We start from the raw sequence: 18,902 nt of genomic DNA on the forward strand, positions 1-18,902 counted from the left end.
TGAAGACCAAAGGCCAGTCTCCTTCGTTAGGTTCTAGTCATGGCTCTGCCTTTTGAACCCTGAGTAATTGCTTCATGTCTCTGGACCTCAGTTTCCTCATCAGTTAATAAGAGCTTCAACCAGATGACCCCTAAGGCCCTTCTAGCCTGGTATCTGTTTGGGGGAATATGAAACGCCTGACGCCCACGCAGGATTCCATCAGCCCTTGTCCATGCTAGATATTGCTCTGTGATCCCAGCTTTATCTCCTGGGGGTTGAGGACTCAGCCTCAGAACCCTTTTGCAAATAATGCTCCAGGCTGCCACCACCGGTTAATGATAGTTGACACCCAATCTGAAATATTTTTGCATCTCTATTTTTTTTTTTAATTTTTGGCCTTGCTGCATGGCGCAGCAGCATGTGGGATCTTAGTTCCCCGACCAGGGATCAAACCCGTGCCCCCTGCAGTGGAAGTGCAAAGTCCTAACCACTGGAGCACCAGGGAAGTCCCTGCATCTCTATTTTTGTTCTTTTTGATAATAAGCCTTTGAAGGCTATGAAGACATAAAGAATGGAGTTTCACAGATGCAGAGAGATTAATATCCAGTTATTATTTATTCTATGTATTATTTTTCCTAATCACTAAAGTAATATGTATTTACTGTAGAAAATTTGGAAAATATAGAAAACTATAAAGAAGAAAATTTAAATCATCTAGCAAACTCACCATTAACATTTTGTTGCATTTTCTTCCAGTTACTTTTACTTATATACATACACACATACATTTATTCACTTTTAACAAAATTAGGATATTATTTTTACAAAACTTTTATTTTTCTCGCTTATGAGTATTTTCATACGTTATTAAATGTCCATCAAAAACACAAATTTTGAAAGTCCAGGGTGGGAATTCCCTGGCGGTCCAGTGATTAGGACTCTGTGCTTCCACTGCAGGGGGCACAGGTTTGATCCCTGGTTGGGGAACTAAGATCCCGCATGCTGTGCAGCACAGCTAAAATATTACAAAAAAAAAAAAAGTCCAAGGTAAAGAAAGTGGGAAAGAAAGAATAGAACCTTGAAAGTGTTAGAAAGGGCTCCCACAACACATGGTTTCTGTTTGGACAACATCCCCCTTCTCCCTCCTCTTCTGTTATCCCTGAGACCACCAGACTGGAATCCCCAGCCTCCAATTTCATGTGATTTGAAATTATGTTATATTCAGCATAACATAGTAGACTTAAAAAATGCATTATTGTTTGTGACCTATGCCTGAGTTTTACAAGGATTATCAGCTAGTACAGTAAATATGAACAAGTTCATTTTTCTGCTGCTTCCTTCCCACGCAGACTTGTGAGGATAAATAACACTTAACTCATTGAAGAGACGCTAAAGAGATACTAAGATTAATACTAATAATGTGTACAGAAAGTAATGAGATGCAGTTTTTCATGTATCACATTGGCAAAGGTGAAAACATAATAATAATGCTTATAAGAGTATAGAGAGGGAGATACTGGTGGTCCAGTGGTTAAGAATCCATCTTGCAATGCAGGGGATGCCGGTTCGATCCCTGGTCAGAGAACTAAGGTCCCACATGCTGCAGGGCCGCTGAGCCCGTGAGCCACAACTAGAGAGAAGCCCGTGCACTGCAATGAAGAGCCCATGTGCTGCAATGAAGAGCCCATGTGCTGCAATAAAAGATCCCACGTGTGCAACTAAGACCGGATGCAGCCAATAAATATTTTAAAAAAAAGAGATAGAGAGTATGGGACTTCCCTGGTGGCACAGTGGTTAAGAATCTGCCTGCCAATGCAGGGGACACGGGTTCGAGCCCTGGTCCAGGAGGATCCCACACACTGTAGAGCAACTGGGCCCGTGCGCCACAACTGCTGAGCCCGTGCGCCACAGCTGCTGAGGCCCGCACGCCTAGAGCCCATGCTGTGCAACAAGAGAAGCCACCGCAATGAGAGGCCCACCCACTGCAGCGAAGAGTGGACCCCGCTCACTGCAACTAGAGAAGGCCCGCGCGCAACGAAGACCCAACGCGGCCATAAATAAATAAATAAGACTTGACCTTTAAAAACAAATCTTTAAAAGAAAGAGTACAGAGAAGCAAGTCTCACATACTTTTGGTGGGGTTCAAATTAGTACAGTCTTCCAGAGGGCAGTTTCTGAAGCTTTGTGTGTATGCCTTGACCCAGTTATCCTGCCCTTGGGAATTTATGCCAAGCATGTCACTAAGAATGAAGTTAAGGGTGTGTGCGAATATGCAGTTCCACCAGTGAACCCACACTCCGTCCTCTTAGAACCGTCGGAGCGGATCACAGCGTCGCAGCGGGGCTTGCGCTTCCTTGGGATGCAATAGCACAGTGGCTGCGCTGTTGAAGATGGTTGCAGTTGCAGGGCCTGTTGCCTGCGTGGCCCAAGTCATCCATTCCCAAGGCTGTCTGTCCCCTTGTATATGACCCAGCCGAAGGAAAGAATCTGGTTTCCAGCTCTGCAGAGTGCTAGAAAAGTGGTGGTGTATCCACCTTCACACTGAATCTGCTTTTTTGTTTGTTTGTTTTTGTTTTCGAAATGAGAATTCACGTTCAGCCCAGCAGGTTAGCCAGATTCTTTAAGGATCCGGATTAAGGCATGGACTTAGTAGAACGCACAGCCTTCTGTGTGGAGGTGAGGGTTTCTGCCTGCACTTTCCCGGATTCCCATGCCAAATACGCCAAAGCCTCGCCGTTCGCCTTATCTCTGGAGGTAATGAGCAAGCAACTCCTACCTTTGCCTTACTATGGAAAGTATTTTATTCAGAGAGGACATTCTCACAAAGGATATTTAAAGGGATTTTTTCACATGCCCCGTATTTCATATTTTCATTCCGTTGAACTATCTTTATTCTAACTGAGAAACCATTTTGAAACTATATAGCAACACCTCTGGGAAGGTGGTTTGAATGTGTTGAAGTCTATTAAGCTGAATAGTCTATTATGTTCCAACATGGTGGCAGGAATCAACTGGATTCTCAAATGAATGGAAATCCAGCTAAAGGAAATGTACTTATCACAAATGAAGATAATCAGATGGTTATTTCCACAAACTTATTTTGAAGGGAGTCGTCCTCTTTTGTTGACCTACTCACTTGTTTGGACAATGTCATCTAATGAGCTATAATCAGCAGATGCTTTTAAGCATACGCAAGTATTCCTGGGCACTGAGAGAAACGTTGGTCTTGGAAGAGGCACCTCCTACCTTCTATGAGGTATCAGTCTAAAAGTCCCCACTGTAGTGGGGACTACATAATTTTATTATTTGAAATCTATAGATGGTTTATATAGTAAATTCTGTTTTGTGACATCTGACCCTCTTGGGTCAGTCCCAAGGAACCACTTGGTTTTAAACAAAATGACATGGTTTATTTTATCTAGAAGTTAGTTGAATACCTCCAGCATTCTGCTAGGATTAAAATATTAACCTCCAGCGAAATACAAATATGTTCGTAAACACTGATAGTTTTCTTAGCCTGCCTCCAAGAGTGAACTTGGAGCTCCTTTAAACTAATTTTTGACAAGCTGTAGAGGCTTTTTCAAGGCTGCCTAGTACAAACAATATGAAAACAAGCAAAGAGAATGCCAATGAGTTTTATGACTGTAATGAGGCCTAAATAACATTTCCAGTATGAGCAGACCAACTGTCACTGGTTAGCTGTGCTCTCGTCCTAGGACAATGCAGAGCATTTCCTGAAGAGAGCTTCCTCTTACCTGTTTTGCAGACATGCAGTGTGGTCTACCAGTGAATAGTGAGAAAGGACAATTCTGTGGTCTGTGTTAGTTGGCAGGGGTCACAGGAAGCTATAGAACATTCTGGAAGGGAGGCCCATATAGTAGCCACTTTCCCTGCTGGTTTTCCAACTTCCCTTTGGAACATGCCTGCCTGTTCTATGGTGCTGAAAATGAAATTAAAATAGCTTCCATCCGGCTTCCAACTCTCTGTGAATGCATAGCTATGCATGATAAACATAACACAATAGATCATTCAGAAGAGGGGAAAAATAATTTCCTAACCCTTCTAAAAGGATCATTACCAAAATGAATTATTTGCATAAGTAAATGATGGAATTTTCTTGTTTTGTTCTGACTGCTGTGTTGGTTAGAGCCTATGATAGGATGTTTGGAGGTGAGGCATTTTTCTGTGTCATTCCATATGCTGATGTCTAGGAAGAGTGAATCAGGCAGTCTGGAAAATTATGGTCAGTTCCTTCAAAAATATGGAAAACAGAAATTCACATTTCAAATACCAAGATGGCAGGGCAAGTCCCCTAGGAAATTCTAGAGTCCATGACAGTTGTGTCTTCTGAAGTCTCCTGTGTACACTGCCCTCTCCTTAATACCTGATCTCTCCCAGATCCTGTATCACTGACTTTCTCTCCCCAGGGTATGAAGGCATTTAAGAAAATACTGTTCAAATGTGACAACTGAAGATTCAAAATGAATTGTATAGTCTTTTAAATGAACCCATCTCCAAGGCAAGGTCTCCTTTCCAAGAAAAATTAACCTGTTTCTCTACTGCATCCCTAGTAGAGCCTTGTCCCAGACCTTCCTAAGGAAATGTAAATTTGTGATTTTGCCTAGATTTGAGTATTAATTTGCTAAGATATGAGTAAATAAATATGGTATCGACTATAAGTTCTCAGAGCTGTGACTTTGAGAGCAGTATGGTTCAGTGGAAAAGCTCCTGCTTTGGATCAGTCCTGGGTTCTAATTCCAGTACCACTGATTACTAGCAACCAGGTAATAAACATCACTGAACTTCATTTCCTTACCTGTAAGAGGATAATATCTTCTCACAGTGTCACTACAATGAGATATTATGTGTAAATATAATTTATGTCTCTCAGTAACTGCTAGCACTATATGAATTTTTGCTAGAACATTCAAGTCCAGTGGCAAGAGAGCTACAAGCCTATAAGATCGTTAATTCAAATCAAAAATGGAAACAGTGTAGGGGTGGTCCCAGTCCTGAGTTCCTCTCCAGAATTAAGATGAACAATCTCTCATCTTCATTGGAAAGAGACAGAGGGGGGAAATTGTGAATGCAGTTATAGGCATACCTCGTTTTGTTGGACTTTGCAGATACAGCATTTTGTACAGATTGATGGTTCATGGCAACTTTGCGTTGAGTAAGTCTATTGGTACCATTTTTCCAACAGCATTTGCTTACTTCATGTCTCTGTGTCACGTTCTGGTAACTCTTGCAATATTTCAAACTTTTTTTGTCATTATTATTATATTTATGGTGATCTGTGACCAGTGATCCTTTTTTTTTTTTTTTAGTTTATTGGGTTTTTTTTAAAAAATATAAATTTATTTATTTTTGGCTGCAGTGGGTCTTTGCTGCCGAGCATGGGCTTTCTTCTAGTTGCTGCGAGCGGGGGCTGCTCTTCATTGTGGTGGGCAGGCTTCTCATTGCAGTGGCTTCTCGTTGTGGAGCACGTGCTGTAGGCGCACGGGCTTCAGTAGCTGTGGCACATGGGCTCAGTAGTTGTGGCGCACGGGGTTAGTTGCTCTGCAGCATGTGGGATCTTCCCGGACCAGGGCTCGAACCCTTGTCCCCTGCATTGGCAGGCGGATTCTTCGCCACTGCGCCACCAGGGAAGTCCGATCCTTTTTTTTAGTTGAAGTACAATTGATTTACAATGTTGTGTTAACTTCTGCTGTATAGCAAAGTGACTCAGTTATGTATATATATATATACATTCTTTTTTTAATATTTTTTTCCATTATGGTTTATCATAGGATATTGAATATTGTTCTCTGTGCTATACAGTAGGACCTTGTTGTTTATCCATTCTATCAATATATATAAAAGCTTACATGTGCTCACCCCAACCTCCCACTCTATCCCTCCCCCAACCCCTCCCCCTCGTCAACCACCAGTCTGTTCTCTATGTCCGTGATTCTGTTTCTGTTTCATAGACAGGTTCATTTGTGTCATATTTTAGATTCCATATATAACTAATATCATGTGATATTTGTCTTTCTCTTTCTGATTACTTCACTTAGTGTGATAATCTATAGTTGCATCCATGTTGCTGCAAATGGCATTATTTTGTTCTTTTTTATGGCTGAGTAGTATTCCATTGTATATATGTACTACATCTTCTTTATCCATTCATCTGTCGATGGACATATAGGTTGCTTCCATGTCTTGGCTACTGTGAATAGTGCTGCTTTGAACATAGGGGTGTGTGTATCTTTTTGAATTGTAGTTTTGTCTGGATATATGCCCAGGAGGGGGATTGCTGGATCATATGATAATTCTATTTTTTGTTTTCTGAGGATCCTCCATAGTGTTTTCCATAGTGGCTGCACCAACTTACATTCCCACCAACAGTGTAGGAGGGTTCCCTTTTCTCCACACTCTCTCCAGCATTTGTTATTTGTTGGCTATTCTGACTGGTGTGAGTTGGTACCTCATTGTGGTTTTGATTTGCATTTCTCTAATAATTAACGATGTTGAGCATCTTTTCATGTGCCTCTCAGCCATCTGTATGTATGGCCAGTGATCTTGATGTTACTATCGCAAAAAGATTTCGACTCACTGAAGGCTCAGGTGATGATTAGCATTTTTTAGCAATAAACTATTTTTTATTAAGGTATGTACATTGATTTTTTTAGACATGTGCTTTCGTACACTTAATAGACTACAGTATAGTGTAAAAACAACTTTTATATGCACTAGGAAACCAAAAAATTCATGTGACTCAGTTTATTGCAGTAGTCTGGAACTGAACCCATAATATATTCGGGGTATGATTGTATTTTATATTTTTCCACTGGATGAAAGACAAGCCAGTTAATCTTCTGAAAAGAATTGGAGACTGGTAAATTTTGGTGTTGTTATTTCTGGCTCATTATTTTTAAAAAATTAGACATGAGTTCTCAGCCATGTGATCTTACCACTTTCAAATTTATTACTGGTGACAGTACTCACTGAGTGCCCGTCATTGTGCACTCCTGTGGTCATTACAGCAACCTAATGATGTGTTCAGATCATTACCCACAGTTTTAGATGCAGACAATGAGGCACAGAGGGTTTAAGACTTCAGACAAGGTCACATAGCTAGTAAATGATGAAGCCAGGATTTAACTTAACAGTCTTATACCAGCCCCAGCGGGAGGACAGCTTGTGCAGCAAGCCTTGCTGTGTGCTCGAGGACCTTCTGTCTTAGCTACAGAGCCAGGAAGCAGCTACAGCTCCATTGAGCCCTGCTTGTATGTACTTTCTGTTAGGGCATTAGAAACACAGAAGGAGGAGATCCATGAGCACTGGAGTAGTTGGATTGGCTACTTGTAGGGCTGTACTATGACTTTCTGGGCCCTAGGCACTTCATGGGCCCCTTCCTCCATTAAAAAAATAATAATAATAATAAATATATATATACACACACACATATGTAAAAGTAAATGTGCTGTGGGCCCTGAGCTCTGTGCCCGTCGTGCCTAGGGGACAGGTCAGCCCTGGCTTTGCGATGGCTGTAGGCATTCAGTCATGCTCCAAGGTATAGGTAGAAAGAATCTGAATAAATGGAAAGCCAAGATTTCAATTAATGGCGTGAGCAAATGGAACTGGGAATGAAAATGGCTTAAGCAGGGCACCCCAGCTGCCCAGACTGGTGAGTGCTTGTCCGGGAGAGAAGGCAACATGGAGAGCCTTGAAGATTTGACCAAGGGATCTTGCACAGGCTGAGTCAAAAAGGATAATAACAGAATTTAGCGACTTCCGTACCCAAAGCTAGTTGAGAAGGAACAGTACCATCCATGCTAAAGCTTTCATCCACCCGTGACAAAATGAGGAAAGTAAGCACAATGTAGTGAGTTTTTTATAAGGCTAAATTTATTTGGTTTAAAGAACTATCCTTTTTATGTATTAAATCCTTCATGATTTGGGCTTTTAGACATAGCCTTACTTTACAATGAAGTGAAGGTGATAGCCTTAGTAAATGGTCATTTCTTTTAATATCTTTACTTGGCAAAATTAAAAATTGACAACCCTAAATTGGCCCCTAAAATTATTTTGAATTTTCATTGGTCCACAAAATCCGAAGGTGTTGAAATCACCTCGCCATGTGGACAAGAGCCTAACTTTACTATGGCCCCAGTGCTACGCCAGCCCTATCATCTAGATTCAATATTCCCTGTCCCCATCTTACTGGGACACAGGTGTCCACAGCCTCAGGGGACAGTCACTTTCGTCCATGGACTGAGGAGCTCAGCCACAGTAATAGCAGTTCCCTGGCTGGCTGTTTCCCCTTTGGCTCGTCCATGGTCACTGTCTTCTTTTACAGTCTCACCCCGGATGTTCCTCTTCTTTTTCCTCCCCTCCCTGTTTGGGAGGGAGTGGGGTTTCCACCACTACAGTAAAGTAGACAAGGGTAGAAATCAATTTGAAAGATACATCTGGTTCTCTAGCCTGCAGGAAATTGCTTATGCCTTACGCATCCCTCTCCTCGTTGGGCTCGAGTTTACGAAGGAAGCCCAAATTATTGGCTGCATTTAGGCTGGCACGCGTGGTCTTTTAGAGGCACAGTAGGATGCAGTGAGCCTGCCGTGGCCTTGGCCGCGAGAAGCGAACATGGGCTGATCTAACTGCACTGATGCTGAGGGAGTGGGTGAGTGGGCTCTGCAGACACACTCCAGTAGGAATGTCTGAAAGCAGAAAGGCCAGGGACGAGGCTCTTGCAGTTCCCGAGGCACAGGTGATGGAGACCTAAGGCTGCGTGTGGCCGAGAGGCAGAAAAGAGGTCTGCCTGACGTGGTGACCGATGGGATGAAGGGCTGGGTGAAAAGGAGCATTAAGGATGCCATAATGAAATAACTGTATCGACAGCCCCTTCTGATTAACAGGACTAACACGTGACTACAATGGTCATTTTAAACCATTGCTTTTTCTGGCTCTAGTAGGTATCTGGAATAACTCTGCAGTTTTCCATTTTGCAGTTGATGTTGTGATCCTTAGTGAATTCATGTATACTTCTTATTACAAATTACCAAGGAATTTTAGGTGCTACTTTTGGTGGGGTTTTTTTTGTTTGTTTTTTGTTTTTTGCGGTACGCGGGCCTCTCACTGTTGTGGCCTCTCCCGTTGTGGGGCACAGGCTCCGGACGCGCAGGCTCAGCGGCCATGGCTCACGGGTCCAGCTGCTCCGCGGCATGTGGGATCTTCCCGGACCGGGGCACGAACTCGCGTCCCCTGCATCGGCAGGCGGACTCGCAACCACTGCGCCACCAGGGAAGCCCTAGGTGCTACTTTTGAATAGTCTTATTTTAGTTGCCGGTGTTATGAACATTTCTGTTGATGCCATATGAGTAAAGAAGCTTTAATTTTTTTTGTTTGTTTCTTCATAAAATTCCTCATGTCAGCAGATCATTTCCAGTTCCTTTCCATTAAGCACTATATTTTGCAAAAATCTCACTTGAAATTACACTACAGCCCGAGGGTAACTCCTTCATTACCATACTGTCAATATAATAAGCCCACAAATGCTATGAATTCCTAGATGGCAAATAGTAGAATGACACAGCCATGGCTCATCAGAACCTGAGATAAAAATCCTGAGATTTGATCTTTCTGTATATTTGCTCTCAGTAGTATAACTGAATGAAACAGGTAAACAGTTAACAACCTGTCATTAAATCAGAAGTGCTGGTTTCCACCAACCAGCAGTTAGACACACCTGAGTTTAAATCTCAGCCCTATGACCCACTGACTACTTGAATGAACCCAGGTAAGCGCTGAACCTGAGTCTGACCAGAAAAAGATGCAGCTGTTAATGCCTGCCAAGCAGCATTGAGGTAAGAAAGTGAAGTAGCATGTCTGAGTGCCTTATGTATGCTCACTGTTCATTTTCTAAAGGAAGACGTGTCTGGACTGTTTCTGCATTCCATGGTATAAAGTCCAAGTACCGTTGACTTCTCTAGCTGAAGTCTTTCCCTCCTTCTCTGGGTCGGGGAGGAAGTGCTGGGACAGTGTGCTTTTTCCCCCATCTCTGTCCAGTGGTTTTTCACTAGCCTCACACTCTGCTTTATTAAGTTGGTCACATTACTTATCTCGAGTTTTAGTATCAAACATAGGCCTGTGTTTATTGGAGAAATAAAGCCCGTAAGTCCTTTCTTTAAGTCCATCCTTAAAAAATAAATAAGGATCTGTTTTCATGTCTGTTCCCTGAAGTTTCTGATGTACCTTCAATATGTTTTATTTATTTTCCACAGATAGTGGTTCCTCAGGGAAGCACAGAAAAGAGGAAAATTATATTTTTGAGTCAAAGAGCAATCGACGAGGAGGGGAACACCCAGCCCCAGAAGCAGGTAAACATTTACCTTGGAAATTCATTGCAGAGCAGAAACATTTACGGAGCCACATATCCTGTAGCTGAGGTTATTAGATGAATCTGCAAGAGTCCATGATAAGAACAGGGATCTGTGGGTCAGAAGAACTAGTATATTCTCATCTCCTATATCATACTTCATCTTGGGACTCTTGAACTAGTATCTTCACATCTTTGGACCTCAGCTTCCTGGATAATCACTACAGTCCCGTCCAGGTGTAACATTGTGTGGAACGAGTGATGCTCAGGACATAGTGGTTAAGAACCAGATGCCAAGGTTCAAATCCTTCGTCCATCACTAACTCGATGACCTTGGGCAAGTTATCTTCTCTCTCTGGATCTCAATTTCCTCATTGGTCGATGAACATAGTAACTATACCTGCCTCACAGAGCTGTTAGGGAGAATAAACGGAACGGTCATTATAGAGCATGTAGCATATCGCTTGGCTCATGCAATAAGCCATATAAATGATGGCTATTGTGATTGTTATTTGTGATCAACAAGGGCAGAGGTCTTAGAGTACCCAGTTCTCTCTCCAAGTGCTCCAGTGACAAAGACGGAAGACAACAGGAATGGTGAAAGGGTGTAGGTGGTACAGGGGATATTTAGTAAGTGGAAGAAGAATACTGTAATTTCATAATTTGGGTTATTTTTAACTAGAAAGAAAATACTTTCAAGATAGTCCTGTAGAAAGGTAAGTTTTAATCCTAAATCTCATAAACTAATTAGTAAAAGAAAATTTAGGAGAACAAAATATGATTATTAAGCTATGGATCTAAACATTGAGAAAACTTTCTTTTTACACTAGAAGTAGTCTTTGTAATATCTGAACAATAGTCAAGTATCATTTTTAAATAATAGATGGCTAAAATAACCCAGGTATCAAGTACCTAGGTGCTGTCCAGGCTGCTGGCCTGCTGGACTTAGCCTGTCCCAGGATGTTTGAATAAAAACACCCATCGCCTTTCGACATACAGAGAGAACCGGGCCTGCCCCTTACCCCCATGCCCAGATGTATCCAGAGAGCCTCAGTTCTGATTGGCCGGTGCCTGTCCTAATTGTTACATATTTGAGTGTCACTCCCAGTCTTAGGAACAGAATACCCAATTCATCCCCTTAGCTGGTTTCTAAGAAAACTATGGTGATGTGTTTTAGAAGGGGTTGGGAAATTTTAAATCTCAAATTACCTAAAGTAAAGAACACTGAAGAAACTATGCCAACTGAGTATTTAAAAGTCAAGAATAATTTTCAGTATCCTAGCAAGTATTTTTTGGGAGACTTCATGTTCTTTGTCATCAAAGCATTAATCAGGAATCAGATTTGACAGTTCAGCAACCTCATATCTGACTTTGGCAAACAGAAAATTCCCCTAGATTGTATGCGGTTTTATTGTTGCCATAGCTGCCTCTGAGCCCCAGACTTGGGATTGGGGTCTTCAGCCACAACAGCTCCCTTCCCCTGCAGCCTAAACGCTGGTGTTTTCAACAAGTTGAACTCACTTAGAAGGGCAGCCTCTAATCACTCTCCTACCCTGAACAAGCAGAACTGGGTCTGGGTATTGGGTTCCAGTTGGTAAGAAATGGTTTGGGGTTCCCAGGGTTTCTTTGGGGGTTGACCAAAGTCTCTTTTTTTGTCCAATTCCTTTGTAACATATCCCTCGTCTGTGGCTAGTGCAGGAGGATGCAGGGGGAACCGGCACCCTCAGGCCCAAACTTAGCCCTTTCAAAACTTCTTTCCTCAAAGTCGCCATTAGGAAACTGGAATGTATGTGCAGCTCTAGAATCAAACTACAGACGGTTGGTTCACCGCAGATTTTTATCTTTCATAATTCTCTACGGGAATACTGGCCTCGCCCAAAAGACTGTCTTGTAGCAAGAGTCGCTAATGCAACTTCCTCATCCCACCCTCCTGAACCCAGACTGAACTCTCAGACTGTTCCTGAGAATCTTCTTCAGGAGTTTCACCTAGGATGCCACAAAGAAACCAGAGGTTGAAATGCCATTAGTATGTACTCAGCTCCAGGCCCTCTTGTCTTGGAGAGGAGGCCAGCTATACCTGGGACTGGTTTTAAGCTCAGAAAATCAAAGCTATCAGGAGTGAACTTCCTCAGTTACTTACCCCCAAATGTAAACACGTGTCGGTACCCACCCTCTCTTCTTTTCCTCCAGCACTGAAGGAAAAGGTGTCCCCTCTTTCCAAGGTCAGTCTCTCCCCCTGACCTTGATGCAGCTCCTTATCTCCTCAAGTCTGTTTCTCCATCATTCATTAACTCCCAGTGTTTATAATCTCTACTGGTTCATCCCCCTAGATGCATTCAGATCTCTAAAAACATATAAAAAACAAAACAGCATCCCTCAGCCTTCAATCTCCCTGTAAATGAATTCCCAGTTGCTAAGTGCAGCGGCCTCTCCAGGCTTCACCTCACTTGACCTCTCCTTAGGATTTGATTCCGCTGACCACTTGCGTCTTGAAATAGCCTCGTCCCTCTGCTTCCAGGACTCCCTTCTCTGTTGGTCGCCGACCATTTCTCTGACCTGTCTCTTCCTGTGCTCCTTGGTCCTCCTCTTTGTCCGCCCTCCGAAATGTTGCTGCTCCCTGGGGCCTTGTCCCTGGCCCCCTTCTCCCTTCCTCTCTGGCGGTCTCACCCACTTTCGTCCCTGCAACCATCACCTTAACGCTGAAGGTCCCCACATGTTCAGGCCCAAATCATCGAAGAGCCTAGAGAAAATTCCACCTGGGTTGGCTGTTGGCATCTCAATTTGAAACTGTGGAAAACTAATCATCTCCCTCACCCACCCCAAGGAAGCTCCATCACGCATCTAAGTCACTCGAGCAAAGACCCTGGGGACCAGGTACACGGCCCACTCCTCTTTATAGCTGTACTTCATGTATATTCTGTCATAGCAACTGTAATACTTTATTGTATCTCTGCATGTAAATGTCTATCTACCCAGAATTGAAGTCATTAAAAAACAATCTCATTGAACTTTTGGAGAAGTGGTATACCACAGTAGTTCTGGAACAGTACTGTCTGGGGCCATATCCTGACTCTCCCATACTGAGAGAAGTCAAGTCACTTAATTCTCAATGCCTTAGTTCCCTCATTTGTGAAATGGGGATAATGAAAGTACGAACTCATATGGTGGTTGTGAGAATTAAATTACTTAATCTATAAAGCGCTCTTTATTATCTTTGATTACCAGTGTCAGGCACATGACTGTTAATTTATGCAAAATGAATAAATAAATGAAAGAAAATGTTATGAAATCAGCTTATGCAATGGAGGTTTTTGCTCCTCTCGTTCCACCAGTTGGCAAGACCCCTGTAGCTAAAAATAGTTCCACCATATCATCTCCAAGCCTGGCCTGACTCCAGAGCAGATCAGACTAAGAATAGACCCTGCTGAGCTTGATAAGAAAGACTGATCTGGGGTACACACTGTTCCTTCCAGACTCCTGAAAGGCTCTAAAAGCTGCTTCTAGTCTAGGTGTCTAGGATCAATCCCACAGGGAAGAAAACCTATGAAGGAGAACTAGAGATTTTTTTTCCTCAAGTTTTCAATAATGGTTCTACTGGCTGAGAGTAGGTTCTCTGGATTTAGGAAACAAAAATTTCTTAAAGCCCTAACCAGAGCAAGAAATCAGGAGTTAGTCCATACTTATTTTAATGGTGAATGATCATGTATGAATCCATAGATGTAAGCTATGACTGCAATGAAGATATTTCCTGTGGTCACAATGTCTTTACAGTTGGATATAAGGGTAATCTGACTGCAACGTTTGTACCCACTGATGGCCTATAAATTTTATAGGAACCTGGTACACAGTTTGGTTTTAAGGAACTCTTGGTTTGAGACCTAGACCTGCAGCTTACAAGCTATGTGCTCTTGGGCCAATTACTCAATCTTTCTGCACCTCAGTTAATCTGCAAGATGGAGGTACTATAAGTACCTACTTGAGTTGTTCAGATTAAATACAACAGTGCATGCACAGTGCTTATCATATAATGGATTGTGGCTGTTATTGGTATTAACCACTGACCTACCCTGTTCATTTCCGACCTTTGCACAGGTGCAGTGCTACCCCTGGCCCTGGGTTTGGCTATCACTGCTTTGCTGCTTCTCATGGTTGCTTGTCGACTACGGCTGGTGAAACAGAAACTTAAAAAAGCTCGTCCCATTACATCTGAGGAGTCTGACTACCTCATAAATGGGATGTATCTATAATAAGTGTAATTTAAATAGCTGAGGGCAAGAACATGTTTCACTTATAATTTGTATATATTTTGGGTTCTGATATTTATAACCTCTTCTTTTTTTTGTTTTGATTTGTTTTTAACCTCTTCTGTTTAACTAAGAAAACTACTGAAAACCCTGAAGATTCTGCAAATACTAAACCTTTGTTTTTAGTTATTGATTTTCCTTGGGAAGTATGTGAAATATTTTGAAATTTAGAGAGGAGTCCATATGACTACAGACTTTTACAAATCTAACTCTGATTTACATAAGCTGCCCCTAAAAACAGAAATTTGCAGTTAGCCAAGGCAGAAAATTCCGAGTCTCTAGAGGTTCCTGGGAAAGGCAGTGTTAACTCTTTCTAGAAGCCAGCCATTGGCACTTCATACCACCCCACTTCCCTCGCCCTGTGGCCCTCCCATTTCTCACTTTAAGCTTCCAGTGTTCTCCTTTCTCTTCTCTTCAAAACCTATTTCTGAGGATGGAGCTCAAGTGAGTGTACACCTTCAATGAGATGTTATCCACGGCAGGAATATCTAAGTTATAAACCTAATGAACAGGTCAGTAAGGCCTAGGGAAGGTGAATATGAGTTCTTCCCAATGCCTGACATCGTGTCATGTATGTGGCTGCTTCATTCTCCCAAAGGAGAATGACTCAGACTTTGAATTACAAATAGCTCTAACATGGTCATGGAAGCAGAGAACCTGGCAGGTCAAAAATTTTAACAGAAACCTAGCTGAGGGAAAAATGAGCAAGGAGGATGATTAGTTCTTGTATCTGCTCAACACTGCTCATTTATATAGTCACTGGTTTTCAGCATTAGTATGTGTTGATGGAAGAAAAAAACTGCATTCAAATTGAAAAACAGAACACTGAATGGATTTCTGGGTACAGCTTTTGTAAAAATGTCACGTGTTTAAGTATCAGCGGTTCTTCCATTCAGTGGAGTGATGCCGTTTTTCCGTTATTTATTTAATGCTCTAAAATGTTACAATGTGCACACAGCTAGTGCCAGGCTTATGTACTCCCAGAGCATAAGGGAGTTTTGCACAAATTCATCTTTACAGAAAACCAGCATCTAGCTTAGCATCTTTTACCTTTTAATCTGTAGGATTTTAAAGGCATATTATTTCCACCATTGCTTAATGCTGGGACTATGCACATTCTAGAAATTATTCTACTAAGAGGAATGTATAATGTGATGTTCCTAGTCACATGTTTTTTTTTTTTACCATAAGTGGCAAATCTTTTAAAATACTTGAAAACCCTCTAGAAAACTATTTTTAGACTGAACCTGATGTAAGTTATTCCTTTAGCAAAGACTTAATTTGGGTCAGAGATATACATTAACAAATGGATAGTTACTTAGTTCTAGGAAAACAAAGAAATTGGTTATTTTTATTTCCTAAGAAACTCAAGCATGAATTTTAGAATTGAGCAAAGATTTAAATTTCTCCTTAAGGAGTTTAGAGAAATGACTGTGTGAATGAACCTAAGATGTCTGTACTCTGTATGTGATGCTGTGCAGTTTGTTTTTCTATAGAAGGATGTCACCTATAGCCATATCCAATAAAATAAAAACTGATGAGGCATGCATCTTTCAGCACATCTTTTATACATGAAGAAACTAAACACAATTTAGTATTGCCATGGTGTTGAAACACTTGATAAAAGATGTCCCATATCTATATGTACAGTATTCTTTAATAAATTTTATTATATTCCTAAGCCTTTTTTTACACCTTTTAATATAATCATAGCTGCTAGTACAGATGGTCCCTGACTTACGTTGCTTCGACTTACATTTTTTTTTACTTTATGATGGTGCAAAAGTGACACATTCAGTAGAAACCACACTTGGAATTTTGAATTTGGATTTCTTCCTGGGCTACTGATACACTTACTGTACATCCTCTCTCGTGATGCTGAACGGTGGCAGCATAGGTCTTTTTCCCTAGAAAATAATCCTTTTTACTATTGATTTAAAACTGATACAGTAGTGTTAACAGGGAAATTCTGCAGGCTCTTTGATCCATAAGGTAATTTCTAGGCAAAATCCTGACAGGATAATCACCTAAAAATTAAAATAAACAAATAATGCTGGCAAAACAGATTACTCAGTGTGAGGCAGTCCTTTAAAGGGCACAGTAAAAAGTGTTCAGGGCATGGAATTCAAATACAAATGTCCTCAGCTGCCCTAGGCCGTTGGACTGCTGCCTCTTATGCTTAAGGTGCCCTCAGTATTGCCATCACCTGCCCTTTGACCAAAAGTGTTATTCTGTGATGCCCATCCTACTGGGACACTCCACCCAAGTGAGAAAGAGTTCTTGAGACCCAGCAGCCATAGAACTTCATCTAACGTTAGGAAAGAAAAAGGAAAGGCAAGAAGGGAAAAGGAAGAGAAGAACAGGAAGAGGGGGAAAGAGAGAATGAGGAAGAGGGGAGGGTTTCACCGGCCCAGCACAGCACTCTGGAGGCACTAAGGTGAGGGAGCACTTCTCAGGGAGCACTTCTCAGAGTCCTGGCCCCAGCAACACAAAGTCAGTTAAAAATATAAAGCCTTGGGCTTCCCTGGTGGCACAGTGGCTGAGAATTCGCCTGCCGGTGTAGGGGACACGGTGAGAGGCCCGCGTACCGCAAAAAAAAAAAGTGTAATCAACTTTTTTTTTCGAACAACGCAGATTTCAAAAATTAGGGCAATGGGATCTAAAGTATTTGTACAATGTTAATGTATACTTTTAACCCAAATGTCATTTTTAAATACTACTTGGGAAAGGGTTGAAACCCTCGTTAGAAAATAGAATTCTTAATTTAATTCTTAATTGAGAGCTAGATTTGGCTTTAATAAAATCAAATCTGTAAAAATCACCTTGTTTCAACAGGACCTCGCTAGACTGGAACTTTTAAAAATGTTTTTATTGTTGTCCTTCATATTATGTAAAGAAGTCCTTCTAATAAGGAAAAATGAAATGCTAAAATATTTTAGAAATTATGAATACTAAAGATTAAAGAGACGTTTCTTCTCTGACCAAAACATATATTAATTCAATTCTTTTCAAGAGAAAAGTTCATAGATAGAATTAAGATTCATTATTTCCACCTTTACACATTTATTGATGCTCCCCTAAAATCCATTCCTCTTTATTCAACATTTAAAAATTTTTTTTTTTTTTTTTTTTTTTTTTTTTGCCATGCCACACAGCATGCAGGATCTTAGTTCCCTGACCAGGGGTCAAACCCGTGCCCCCTGCAGTGGAAACATGGAGTCTCAACCACTAGACCGCCAGGGAAGTCCCCAAAAATTTTAACTCAAAAAGTTTAAAGTCCAAGAGCAATGCTTGGCATAGCATTTGTCTGTACCAATCAGATGCCACTTGGTTTGTCTTATCAGATTTATAAACTGTCCCCTCAACCAGACTGCAAACTTCTTGAGAGTAAGGGCCTTTTTCTATCCCCAAGACCTAACAAAGGGACTTACATAGAGTAAAATGTTGATAATAGCTAGGAAGGATACAGACTAGTGAATAAGTTGAAGAATTAAAGTCCTAAAGAATACTTGATGTTTGAAACTACCGCCCGCAAATGACAGAGTCCTGGATCAAAAGCGTTCATGGCCTGAGTCCAGAAGCAACACTAACAACAGCAAACTGAAGCCAGCAATGAATTCACAAGTTTTGGCCACCAACTAATGCAAGTTTCCTGTGCCTAAGACCCTGCCCAAGAAGAGACACTGGTAAAAACATGCATGCGTAATTTTTTTAAAGCCATTTTCAAAGAAGTAATGTTTAAGACTTTAACTTAAGATGTGGGGGGAGGTGCCTCATCCCCTCACGAAGGATCTATTTGCCAGAATCATACACACTTGCACACAGCAGAGGGAAGGGCTTTGCTGGGAGTGCTAGTTCTGCTAGCTCTAGAGCTTATATCTCTTCAAGTTCTAGAACCCTTAGAAAAACTAAGATCCTAATATAAAGGTATAAAATTACAACATTTAAGCAAGATCCCAACGTGTTACTGCCTTCTTAGAAACTCATTTTACAGTCGTTATATTAATAAATCTATTTATAGGTAATGGATGGGTTTTGGTAAATTTATCCTCAACCCTGTTCTTTCTTGACATTAAGTCAGTGCATTCATTCACCCTTTCATTCATTCAGCATTTATTGTACATCTACAAGAGGCCCTGTGTTAAGCAAAGAAAAATAGTAAATGAGGTGTAGTTCTTGTCCTTGAGAAACGTAGTCACATTCCACAAATGTACAGTTAGATTAATGCTCTTAACCTGCTCAGATTTCACAAAATGGAG

At 41.3% G+C, this 18,902-nt stretch overlaps 1 protein-coding gene across 11 annotated transcripts in view; it reads left to right on the forward strand.

Annotated features, from left to right (window-relative positions):
- Nucleotides 1-18,902, forward strand: part of LRP11 (LDL receptor related protein 11) — a 69,468-nt gene that overhangs the window by 28,768 nt on the left and 21,798 nt on the right. For 8 of the 11 annotated variants that reach the window (XR_009543878.1, XM_060168111.1, XM_060168113.1 and 5 more), the window contains exon 6: nucleotides 10,245-10,340. Coding sequence is in view for 10 of the 11 variants with exons in the window: in XM_060168111.1 (XP_060024094.1) it covers nucleotides 10,245-10,340 (96 nt within the window). In the remaining variant the exon portion in view is untranslated. Of the gene's footprint in view, nucleotides 1-10,244; nucleotides 10,341-12,801; nucleotides 13,500-14,431; nucleotides 17,242-18,902 lie in introns of those variants that run through there. The other 3 variants (XM_060168105.1, XM_060168103.1, XM_060168104.1) reach the window with 3 other exon arrangements.

The sequence above is a fragment of the Lagenorhynchus albirostris genome, chromosome 12 (assembly GCF_949774975.1).
Source record: "Lagenorhynchus albirostris chromosome 12, mLagAlb1.1, whole genome shotgun sequence".
NCBI lineage: Eukaryota > Metazoa > Chordata > Mammalia > Artiodactyla > Delphinidae > Lagenorhynchus > Lagenorhynchus albirostris.